The 13,171-nt window shown below is 33.4% G+C and overlaps 1 protein-coding gene across 3 annotated transcripts; it reads right to left on the bottom strand.

The window, feature by feature from the left end:
- Positions 1–930: 930 nt before the first annotated feature.
- Positions 931–12,166, bottom strand: LOC141829039 (uncharacterized). Of its 3 annotated transcripts, none has more exons than XM_074716456.1 (17): positions 12,089–12,166; positions 11,745–11,979; positions 10,809–11,668; positions 10,458–10,547; positions 10,109–10,351; positions 9,787–10,008; positions 8,277–8,391; positions 8,032–8,202; positions 7,426–7,613; positions 7,254–7,344; positions 7,124–7,170; positions 6,967–7,042; positions 4,377–6,878; positions 4,181–4,300; positions 2,498–2,591; positions 1,273–1,330; positions 931–1,188 (listed from the first exon to the last, which is right to left on the bottom strand). In XM_074716456.1, the coding sequence occupies exons 2-12, from the start codon at positions 11,959–11,961 to the stop codon at positions 6,980–6,982; spliced, it is 2,307 nt and encodes a 768-aa protein (XP_074572557.1). In that variant the 5' UTR covers positions 11,962–11,979; positions 12,089–12,166; the 3' UTR covers positions 931–1,188; positions 1,273–1,330; positions 2,498–2,591; positions 4,181–4,300; positions 4,377–6,878; positions 6,967–6,979. The 3 variants fall into 3 exon arrangements, with proteins under 3 accessions (XP_074572557.1, XP_074572558.1, XP_074572559.1); XM_074716457.1 differs by having other exon boundaries at positions 4,181–4,278; XM_074716458.1 differs by lacking the exon at positions 4,181–4,300.
- Positions 12,167–13,171: the final 1,005 nt, after the last annotated feature.

Here is a 13,171-nt window from a genome sequence, read left to right as displayed (position 1 = left end):
AAATAAAAAAATATAAAACAATGTAAGTATATAAATTTAATATTTTTAAAATAATTTTTCAATGAAAATTAGAATTTGATGTTATGTGATGACCCACATAAACTCACACTTTTCCATAACATGTTAAAAATATCATTAGAACAAAGTTAAGTTAATTACTATGGAATAGATTTGTTGAAATAAATAAAAATCAAATCTTATCAATTATAATTTTCTAATTTACTTTTTCACAAATAATTATGAAATTAATCATGTAGGATCGGATTCTATATTTTGTTGAAATGTTAAAAATATCATTAAACTGATTGATTCCGAACAGCTAAAACTCGGTATATTTGAACGATAGCAAAGCAAGAATGATTCGTCATCCAAATGATTTACATAATAGATGTTTATGCGTAAAGGAATGAAAGAATATAAAAGGACGCTATCGAAAGGAGTGACAGGCCGAAATGAGAATTGTCTTAGTCACTATCCAAAATATGACGCTATCTGTTGATAACCTTGCCTACTACTTATTTAATAGTACATGATTGTGTTATCCAAAATAAATCAATTATATATATATATATATACACACGAACGGTAAATGAATCATGTTCATTAGCAAATTTATTATTCAACTTAATAAAAATTTATTTATATATTTAATTAAATAAATAAAATTAAACAACTCATTAAACTATAAAATAAATTTAAACACACATTCAATTTATTAATATTCATAAATAATATCCATAAATATTATTTATGAATCATATTCATCAATAAAATTTTTATCAACATATTAAATAAAAAAACTTAAAATAAATAAAAAAATTATATTATAAATTTAATAATAAATTAAATACATTTAAAATATAAAATTTTAAAAAATCAAATAAACTTAATTTAAAAAAATCAATAATATATAATCGAATCAAACTCATAAAAAAATCAATCAAACTTCGAACAATCATTTCAACCACTTAATTTATTTTAGACTCAACTTGACACATTTCATTTACAGCCCTACACCTATGTGACAAAAAATTACAATCACCCCCTTCAATTAGCAATTACATGAAGTTATTTAGAAATTAAACTGAGTTGCATTGAGGGAACACAATTTTAGAGTGAGTAAAAGTTTAGGGGGCTGAAGATTAAACCTGTCATTTCTCTTGTTCATTCACAATTCAGCCTCAGCTCCTACAAAAGGAAACTGAATTGTCAAATAGGGGAATTCAAAAGTACAACCGACTATGGCTTTAACATTTTAAGTTTTTAACCCACCATAGTCAAAGGGTTCAGTGTGTTATCATTATTCCAATGTCAACATACTTTCTTTATTCTGCAAATAACAATGTCAGAATACAAATGAAAAGACTGGATAGCCTGAATTACATATGAATATATTTGGCTCCACTAACCATGTTTCAGTGGGGGTGGGAAAAACATAATAAATAGAGTTAAATCCCAAGCCTGAATCATTCTGCAGGTAATTCAAGAACAAACTATTACATTGGAGCAATGCTTCCAAGTAAACCTGAGGCCACCACCACCCTTGTCTGAAGCATTATGTTGGATGCTTCTAATGGGATAGACATCATTGAAACAAAATGAGAAGCCTGTGACTTCTCAATCCTTTCAAAGTAAAATGCCAAAGGGAAGAGTATTGCACAGCTAGGTTCTGTTCGATCTTAACAATAACAGTTGGGAGGCCAGTAATGACTAATTTAGAAATTAACCAGATGTCCAATACCATATGAAATGACAGATCTACACAAATTGTGATGGATATTACTTGCAGTAACATGCTTGTTTAAAACTTGTTTGTGGTAAAATGGAGAGAAATGTTTTAAGAGTTGGCTGATATTTACAGATACCACAGTAGTCTTGTCACAAGCATTTCTCCAAATCAAGATTAAAAGATGAATCTAGTGGATTTCCGAGACAAATAGTGTCGATATCACCTTTCGACCATTTTCTCATCCCCAAAGACTAACATTTAGCTCAATAAAGGCAAGCAAATTACTTCAACAAATAAAAGCCAACAGAGATTCCTTAATGAAAAATCTACAACTTTCCACCATTTTCTCTATTTTATCCTCATTTACAACACAGTATATATGCTCAGATATAGAAGCACACTCAACTTTTAGGAATATTTGAAATTTTATTTACAAATCTTAGTATTAGAAAATGGTGCATGTTCCAAACTACAGATTATTGTGATCCATACAACAAATGCAGTTTCACACTCTCACCACTGTTCTATAAAATTTAAACTACAGCCGTAACAGCACACAAATAACTCAATACTTCTATATTTTACCAGTTACACTTTGGATCCCATGAAAAATAAATAACTTGATCCCCTTGGAGTTAAAAAAAATTCAATTCAAAATAATCATAGGTTTCAGAATATCTTCCATTATTAAACATTATCAAGTGAGATATTTAATTATATTTAGAGAACTAGCAAGATTTAAATAGACAGTGACAACGTAGAAATCACCTGAACATGTAATATTTAGCCCATGGCAATTCCTGAACCCATGTGTGTTCATGATTAAAATTCCTGCCCGGAGATAAGAAAAGGATTGCACCTCCTACGTGCACAACGGAGAAAATACTTAAAGATAATTCATTCAGCAGTGAAAAAAAAAGTATTTGTATTATTAAAAACTTTCTAAGAAAGCACGAAGGATAAAATTTGTTCAATTTGTTCTTATATGCAGCCAAGATGCAAACAAAGAAATAGCCCTTTTTATAAGGGTTAGCACCATTACAAATTAAGAATATGTCAAATTCTTATATTTAATGGATAAACATTCGTGAAAATTACATAGAACATGGGAGTTTAATTCAGAAACGGATTGTTAAAAACAAATTTTGTTTCTTGCAATGATTAATATCCCCAAAAAAGAAAGAAAAACCAAATGTCACTTTAAGAGTTGCTAAATATCCAAATTGGAAGCCATAAATAATTCATTCAGCAGTGAAAAAAAGTATTTGTATTATTAAAAACTTTCTAAGAAAGCACGAAGGATAAAATTTGTTCTTATATGTAGCCAAGATGCAAACAAAGAAATAGCCCTTTTTATAAGGGTTAGCACCATTACAAATTAAGAATATGTCAAATTCTTATATTTAATGGATAAACATTCGTGAAAATTACATAGAACATGGGAGTTTAATTCAGAAACAATTATTTTTTAAAAACAAATTTTGTTTCTTGCAATGATTAATATCCCCAAAAAAGAAAGAAAAACCAAATGTCACTTTAAGAGTTACTAAATATCCAAATTGGAAGCCATGTATTTACCAAATTACCAATAATTTTAGCTTCCAAGTCAAACACCAAGTTTGATAAATAAAATGTCAGAATAATAAAGGTAAATATCAGCTAATATATAAAAAATGTATGGGCAAAAAAATTGTTGGAAGAGGGCCCTGATTTGGGCATTTGGGAAGAAACTAAGCATCTCAATATTAAGTACCCAATTTAGGTGATTGCGCATTTTAGTATCTACTGGAAACCTAATTGCCCAAGAATAGTATCATTCTTTTTTTCCAGTAAGGAGACATTTATCACAATAACAACATTCTTAATGTCAGCTAATAGGACAGCAAAAAATAATGGAACTATTCCCATTACTAAAACTTCTATTGACAATCACAGATATTATGAAGCTCCTCTCTACTCTTATTACCTAACCATCATCCCACTATTATTATCTACTCAATTTTTCCTTGTTGAAAGAAGTGCAAACTAGCTAAACACTTGCAAGAATTCTTTATCCATCCAACTACTCTTTTTTTCCCATATTGTTGAAGGTACATTTCATATACTTGTTCTTAATTCTAAAAAAGCTTTATCAACAACTCAAAAGATAAGTACAACCTCAATAAAAATAGGTTATTGCAACATGTATTCATGGAATAGAAAGGTCTTTGTAGTTATTTAAAATCAGATTAAAATATTGTAAAATTTGGCAGTTTTAAATCATAATCCAATTAAGCTTCAGAATTACGAGATTTTTAATTGAATTTGTCAAACTTGTTCATGCAAAGTCCTTGCTCTAAAAAAAATAATTATGACATGGATAAATATTCATGCATATGGCACAAAGCTCATATTCAGGGGGAAAAGAACAACAATAAACTAAATATAGAATGTCATTTTTGTATGTCTTACAAGAACTAATCCAGAAGCTTTATCTAACTTTATTATGGAAGAAGTTACTGTAAAGAGTTGAAAATAATTCCACTAAGGAGCTCCTCCAGAAACTAAGCCTAAACGAAACAAAATACAGAACTAAAAAATTTATGTTAATTTTGTGGAATTACTTGTAAAGTATAAAAGAATTTAGATCTCTAATAAAATAGCTGACCTTGGTTCGTCAACTCAACTTGCTGCAACATGATGACTTTCAAATAGCGAGAGAAATCAGGAAAAGATAGATTTCAATATACTCAAATTAAAGACGTTAAAATTCTCAAACACACATCAGCAAGGAAGCATGCTACTGGCAGAAGTAGCAAGAAAACCTGGTTCTTCTGGATATTCTCTGAAGAATTAATTTAACCTGAGTAGGTAACAAAATGAAGACACTAACAAATCACAAGTAAAACATTAAATTGGAATGTTAACAAGGTAGTGAGAATTGATACAGGTAGCAAACGTCCTTCAGATATGAAGTATTGCAGCTAGATTGCTAGAAATGTTAATAGCAAAGAACATGCCACGATACTTTTGCTCATGAGAAATCAACTGCCCAATAGTAAATTATGAATCTTAAAGTGAAAAGAAGATGAAAACTATAATGTTGATTACTTGAACATCTAAAAACTCTGCCCTAATATCATTAAGGAGATTGAAGAATAATATCAGAAAAGACATTTATAACATTATGAAAAAATCATCTCAGATCTTCCAAGAAAAAATCCAAGATGAAAAGAAATTGGATGCAACAGGCTGATAAAACTTCCATCTACTCTGATTTATATGTGAAATTTTATAATTACAAAATCCACCAATGAGATTTTGAGAATCAGTGCCTTTTTAGTCAATTTATTGGGATCTCAACAGCTCCACCACAAGCATTCACAGTTCCTATAGTAACTTCAAACCATTGCATAAATAGCTATAGCAAAGATCCCAGCTTCCACTATTGGCTAGCGCCATTACCAATCTTAAACTATTTCAGAAGAGATTGTGGAATTTTACTAGTCACTTTCTGATTTTATATTAAGGTTACTAGTCAAAATAAGGGTTAACAATGGCCCTTGTATTGATGAATAAAATATGGCACCAGAAGCAACCTAAATCTTTGTAACTTTCAATCTATCACTATTACTTTCCCTACAACCTAAAACTTCCATAGAATATTGACTGGTACATCAAGTTTTAACATTTTAAAGAAAAAGCTCCTAATTGTTATCCTTTTCTTTTCCTCTATTTCTCCATCCTACTTTAAATCATTCAATCACTTCCATGTAGCCACTTGCAAAGCCTGAGCTCCCTCAGCATCAGCCAGCACAACCCCAATTATCACTGTGGACCAGATATTATGGACCTCCTTCAAATTGACAACATAAAGAAACCTTAGCATAAAAAGAAGAAATTGCAACATTATAATTTCAACGAACCTTTAAAAAACAAGACAGAGAAACCTACTAGGAAATTGATGACCATTATATAGAAATCCAATGTGCTTGTAACTAACATTTTTCTCAATGATACACCAACGAATATAAATTTTGATTGAAACATAAACTATGGAACTTCAGAACTTGCACAAATAAAAATAAATCTAAAACACTTTTTTCACTGCCAAAAGGAAACAAATGCACAATGCAATATAGTAATTAAATCAGCACAACCAGCTCTGTACAAAATGTATTGCCTCGATATATTTTGGCTGGAAAAGAAAATCATAGACAACTATTAACAGAGATTACCATAACAACAGGAAGACCTGTAAAATTCAACAATTAAGTCTACCACAGAAAACAAACTTGAAACTGTTTGCAAGATTAAAATGTTGCCAAAATTCACCATAATAACTGCAAATTAATGGCTACTGACAAGATCCCGATTATATAAACACTTGCTATTGCCACACCAAACATAATAAGTGGTCTATCAGAAATTCCCAGACAGGAAATATTTTTTTCTGAATATATCTTCCAACTCATCCAGAATCCATCAAAATACTCTACAGAAGACAAATTAATACCCTTGACAGCCCAAACAAGTCCTAGAAACACTGGAAACTAAACAACTCATATATAAAGCACATAATCCTACACCTTTGTATAGCATAATAAATTCAAGGCATTGATCACCTATATCATAAATGTTTAGCTATGTGAAAGGACAATGATTCCATATTCCACAAAAAACAGAGGTGATGGATCTTGAACTTCTAACTGAGAATCTCATCCAATCATTGTTAAGTCAAAACCTGCTCATCCACAAAGGAAGCAAATATCAAATTTATCATCCTGTTGAAGTCAAGAAAATCCAAATATATGATGCTTAGACCAAAAATTCTCTTCCAAAATTCCACCATAACTATCCACCAATCAACAATTCAGATTAACCAATCTCCATTGACTTCAACATCACTTGTTCTATAAGTTGATTCAGTTGCAAACATAAAGCTTCCATGATCAAATTCAACCACAAGACTCTCCATAGATTAATGTATAAATAGCAAATCTACCAAACAGTTTCACAAAAAGGAACAAACAAAGAAACACTGCTAAATTTCTAGCCAATGACCAAAATATATAGTTTATATAGACTATAGCTAATAAGAAGCCAATAATCTAAGATTGTCATCTTCTACACAGATCCTTGCTGCATTCAATTCATCATCCGCAAATTACTGCAAGAAAAAAAAAGATGATTATCTGAAATTTTTAGGCTAGAAAGATATATTGATGAAAGAACCTAAAGAAAAATGCAGGACGTACACAACATTGCAAGTCAGTAATAGTAGCCACGCCCTAAGTGTCCACCACCATATGATGGATATGTGCCATCATTGTACTGCATATAAAGAGTGAAGCAGGTGGCATGATGAACATGCTGGACTAAACAAAACTTATGAGGTTACAATAATATACTTACATTTGGACCATAATAATCGCGTCCATAGAAACCACCCATTTCAAAATCTAGAAAGCAAACACAAGACTGCTTCAATCAGAGAAATATAACAAAATTTCAAATTGTGATAACCTAATGCAAGAGAAAGAACCTCTGTAACGAGCCCCCTCGTGTATTGAATCAGGATAGTCATAACGAGGGCGAACCCTATTTTGATATTCCATATACTCAGAATCATGTTCCTGAAGTTCAACATCCAAGTTCAGAATCATAAATCAAATCGGAAAAGAATGACGTTGTAAACTAAATAACAAGAAACTTACCATCATAGAAAATGGTCGTTTCATACTATGTCCAGCATCTCCATATAAATAAGGGTCTTCACCAACATGGCTACCACTAAAAGGTCTTCCAAATTCACCCACTGATAGAGATGGTCTTCTAGATGAAAAGGCTTGGCCCTGGCCTCTAAAGATACCATGTCTTCCTGATGTAGGAAAACCCCTACCACCTGTAGACGTAAAATGGATACAAAGCATTGTAAAGGCAGAAAACTAAAGAAGGAAAACATTTCATTGTCTTCATCAAGTCAACTTTCATCTATGTTAATAAACAATCCTGAATTCCACAAGTTCTTCATTAAACTAATTCAACAAGATAACAAAGTAGACACATTCATTAGGATATAAAAATGCTACAGATACAAGAATTTTCAAAAATCCAATCCTTTGCCATGAAAACCAAAGCCAGTTGCTGTTTCAGAAAATCTTGCCAATTCATGTATGCCAAAGTTAGTTGATGTTCCATAACAAATAGCTCGATCTAGAACAACTCCAGATAGATTAACTTTTGGCAAGACAAGAAATTGGAATCACATCAGTAACAGGATACCCATCTGCAAACAATAATGAAAGAGATGTGCAGACTACCTCGACTTCCAAAGGGCCTCCTGAAGTGGAATTCAGAAGAAGATCCTTCCAAACCACTATCAGCTTCAAAGGAAAACCATCCTCCCCTACCATGTCCATGAAAGTTAGCACCTCTTCCACCTTGAAAGCCTGCTCTGAAAGAAGGGAACCTACCCCTACCAAACCCTCTACCTGTAGAAGAACACTTAACAGAAAATGTACCAGAGTATGACAAGCTTCATTCTCTATCAGTAGCCATGACTTACCAAACCTAGAGTAAGCTCCAAAACCAGTGTAGCCAATACGGTAGCCACCACTCATCCCACCTTTCACAGCTTGAGTCTTGGGCAGTGGATTTGCAAGCCTAGCCCTCACTTTCATCTGTAGCAACCAAATAGATAATTTACAAAGTGCAATAATACAAGGAAGAATATGAAGCATGCTTTATGGGCTTGATATGTCATTTATTCTTCATAAAAATCTGTCGTTCAACAAAATAGAATAATAGAACAGATGGTGAAAATAGCAAACACGACACCGTTTTAAGGTGCAAGGCAATTGAAGGGGCCAAGGACTGCCTAGATGTAAGACATAAATGAAAGTTCAAGTTCCTGATGTTGAAACATCACACTAAATCAAACTAAAATACCATAAGACATGTGAGAATATTAGTTTATTTAAAATCACCATACAACAAGGTCTTGAAACAAATAGTGTATTGCAAATTTATCATCGGGTCCAATAATTCATAATTTCAACCAAAATCAATAGTTCAATTCATATTTATAGATACATTGACTCCTCATCAATCCACATTGTTTGCCGGCATAGCAAGCCAAAACTCAAAGACTCAAGAGCAAGACAAAACAAGATCCTTGATGCCCAGTGCTACAGCCAGTAAGGTCTCTTTAAGTTTTTAGTTTTTAAAGTTTATGTGGTTGTGAAGTCTGTTATATTTTTTAAGAAAAATACATGTTCATCTGAACATTGCACCAAGCCATTTTTTGCCTTTTGCAAGGACGCCGTCTGTCCGGCACCCAAAAAGAGACATCCTTGTTAGTGATGCCTGCCCAGAATAGTTGAGAGGCACTTTTGCCATCATTTGCATCAGAAGAGTTGACATGTGTCATGGAACCATTATTACACAGATATGAAGTAAAGCCATAAACATGTTCAGCTACAAGGGAATTCAACAGAAAGAATGCAGATGGGCAGCTTGGCGACTTTAAAAATTATTAGCATTCTTGAATTGGCATATCATTCATCTTAACAAGACACCAATATTAGGATGCTATCAGGATGACAGTCAAGCTGATGATCTACTACCTTACAGAGTATAGAAATAAAATCAGTATCTCTTTTATCAAAGGTGGAAGAAGAAATTTTAACCATTTAAACCCAAAAAATGAGAAAACCTAATGTCATTGTAGGTGTTATATGCTTCTCCGGGGAATTATAACCAAAATCCTATTTCACATGTTAAGAAAACATTTAGCCACGATAGCACTTGAATGAACATAACTACTAAGCACACACAGCGAACTTGAACCTAAATGACAAGCTTTGTCAAAGTTGCTGATCAAGTGAATTTCAATTGTGATTCATTATACTTTAACAAAGTCAATGACATACAAATCATGCATGTTTAAGAAAAACTGTAGGCCAAAACATAACGATACAATGAACATAACACTATAAAACATGAAGATAATAAAAATTAACTAAAACTAAACAGAACAAAAGAAACACTAATTGAGAGAATAACTGATATAATACCTTGAATTTCCCATCAGCCAATCCAGTGTCATTTATACCTTCAACACAAGCAACAGCCGCTTCATGAGAAGTAAAATTAACAAATCCAAAATCTTTCCTTTTGACAGTTGACATATTCCTTGCCAGCACAACTTTTTCAATCTCTCCAAAACCTTTAAATTTCTCTTTGACTTTATCTTCATCCCAAAATGGAGGCAGACCATCGACAAAGACCGATTTAACCTGTATCAGCCATTATAAAAGAAATTACCATCCAGAAAGGAACAAGGATGTTAGAAAATTGGAGCAGAAAAATTTTAAGAGGATATGTCTTCATAAGTACTTGAGACATGACTTCTGGATCTGGCTCGCGTAATGGCTCAGCAAAAGCCACTTTGGCTGTCCTATCAGGATGGCCAAATATAACATCTGGCTTTTGTAGCCGTTTATAAGCTAGCATTGCATCCTCATGGCAAGAGAACTCCAAGAAAGCAAATCCACGACTTAGTCCCTCATTTTGAGTGTCTGAAACAAGAGTAATATGCTCGACTCCTTCCACTCCATAATCCTTTAGCTTTTGCTTGATCTGACACAAAATTAAAAATATAATTAAGAGGGAAAATAGAGAATTTACAACCTCCACCAAGGTACATTAATGATGCTTTGTAAATAATAACAGATAAGAGATATACAGCTTCTTTTGTCCATGTATTGCAGATGTTCCCTAGGAATAGAGTGTCATTGTCTTCACTGGGTGCAGTACCACATCGCTTACCACGTACCTGAAAATAATTGTGATAATAACTAGAATGATGAAATTGCAGCTTAAATTCACCTTATATAGGAAACCATATTCCAAATTCTGAAAAAAGAATGATGACCATGATAAAAATCTCAACTGAACAAGGAGAAGCCAAGGACAACTTAAAGGTTGGGTGACAAATGCAGAATTTGGAGTTAGGATAATCATCAGAATAATTCCCTAGTAAGAAACCAACAACTAAACAATTGGCACACTAAGAGATCAAGATCAGACAACATACAATAGGATTTTTCAATTCAGACAATGCTCGGCTAGCCTGATCCTTGTTGGCAAACTTTATGAAAGCAAACCCCTTGTTCTTATTAGTAGCAAAATCCTTATGGAGACGAACTTCTACAACTTCCCCAACCTTCTCAAAAGCCACTTTCAAATCCTCTTCTATCGCATCACGGTCCAAGCCCCCAACAAATATCTCCTGCTCTTTTTTCATCTTTCTCCTTTTAACCATGTCTGATATTTCCATCCGCTCATCCTCCTCAATTTGAGGTTCTTCTTCCTCTTTCAATGCAGTAATAGTGCCCTGCCCTGTCACATCTCTGGCGTCTCCTTCCGTGTGCGCCAATTCATCTCCAACAGGCTCATTTTTCTCATCCAGATTTAATTCCACTTCCTGAACCAGTTCCTCCTCCATCTGCTGACCAATAACAGTAGAATCTTCTTTATTCTGCATGGAATTATCCCCAGTGTCCGTTGCATCTAATTGCGCCACCTCAATTTTGTCTTCTTTCTCTTTTTCTTCTTCCTCCTTCCTCTTCTCAGCTTCAGGTTCCACTGCCAACACTTCCACACCCTCCTCAGCATTCAAAGAAGCTGCTACAGAAGCTTTCTGGCCCGGTGAACTTTTCCCCTTTCCATCAGCCATTTCTTCCACAGCCACCTCATACTTCACAGGAGCTGCTACAGAAGCCGCTGAAATTTTTTCATCGGCCAACTCTTCCACAGCCACCTCATTTTTCAAAGGAGATGCTACAGCAGCCTTCCGATCCGACGAGGTTTCCCCCCTTACATCCGTGGACTCCTCTAGAGTGACTTCTGCTGGTTCCTTCTCATCTGGGGAAGGAGAAGTATCCGACTCCACCACTGTACCACCGGAACGACAAGAATTAAGCTTCAGCAAAAAAAAAAAACAAAAACAAAAACTCAATAAAGAAGCTACCTTCAGGTTCCAGCTTAGGGTCAGGGGTCACAGAAACCGGGGTAGAGGTAGCAGCTTTGCCCGCTGACTGCCTTCTCCCCACCTTCCTGCCTCCTCCAGCTTTCGGGGTCGATTTGGGCGTCGCTCCTGCTTTGGCGGCAGCACCTCTCTTCGGTGGAGGCGTCTTTTTGGCGTCCCCCGATTTCTCGGCGTCGGCACCGGCTTTTCGCGTCCTCATAATCAAAAAACAGAATATCTGCTACAAGAGAACATCGAACAGCGTAAAGAATCACCACCGCGAAACCAAAAATTGCGAGAAAACGTATCTAAAAGAAACAGAGACGCGATGGCAGAGAGAAGAAAACCCCTAAAGTAGATTCGAAGCGAGGCCGCGTTCGTGATCTTCCAGTTCACCTCGCGAATTGCAATGCGTAGGGTTTCCTTCTCCTCTGTAATTGGCAACAGTTTATAGAACAGCGAATAAAATTTTGTTCAAAATGGGCCGCTAGCCCATCATAAATTACAAATCTCCGGACCAAATTGCTGATGTCTGACAAATTTTGTTCAAGGCCCACGTAATATTGGAAATTCCTTTGACAGGACTGGAAATGAACCGTTGGGAAAAAATTGATATTGAATTTGATAAAAATTTATTTATATTATACATATAAAATTAATTAAATAAATAAATTAAAATAACTCATTAAATTAAATAAATAAGTTTGAACATATATATGTTCAGTTTATTAATATTTATGAATAATATTCATAAACAACGTATTTATGAATAATATTTATAAACTTAAAAATAAATAAGTTGGTATTATCAAACTCAATAATCAACCAAATAAGTTTAAAATATAAAAATTTTAAATAATAAAAAAATTTGAATTGAGAATTGATAACATCTAAAACAAACCAAGCTCAAGCTCTTAAAAAAGAAGTTAAACCAAGTTTAAACAATCATTTAATGATTTGGTTCATTTTAAATTCAACTTGATTAGCTTATTAAATAAATTTGAATATCACAAAACTTAACTTAGCTTAGCTCATTTATAGCCCTATCGACAAACACACTTAATTTTAGAAAGGGTAAAATTAAAAAATCATCATTTATTTTGAATATTATGAAAAAAATTAAAAAGGATGTTTTGTTTTGTTTTGTTTTAAAATTATCATTTTTTTTTTGTAATCCAGGTTTCGAGTACTTTGAACCAACTAATCTTGAGGTGATCAATCCGATCTTATAAAAATTTTCCGTCAAAATAAATTCAGAAAGTTCTCATTTTGAAGCCACTGATAGTCAACCTCCAAAATCGATCCATCATTATAGAGCATCATATTCCATCTGGATATTAGAACTATAAATCACAATACAACAGCTCCGCCAAAGTAATAATTCGATTCACCTAAATAATCATATTTCATACTATTTTTTCATATTTTTT

The sequence above is a fragment of the Curcuma longa genome, chromosome 5, assembly GCF_044706935.1.
Source record: "Curcuma longa cultivar G26 ecotype Majalengka, Jawa Barat chromosome 5, ITB_CL_G26_1.1, whole genome shotgun sequence".
Taxonomy (NCBI): Eukaryota; Viridiplantae; Streptophyta; class Magnoliopsida; order Zingiberales; family Zingiberaceae; genus Curcuma; species Curcuma longa.
Note: the sequence above shows the minus strand (reverse complement) of the source record. Positions and strands in the feature narration are given on the sequence as shown.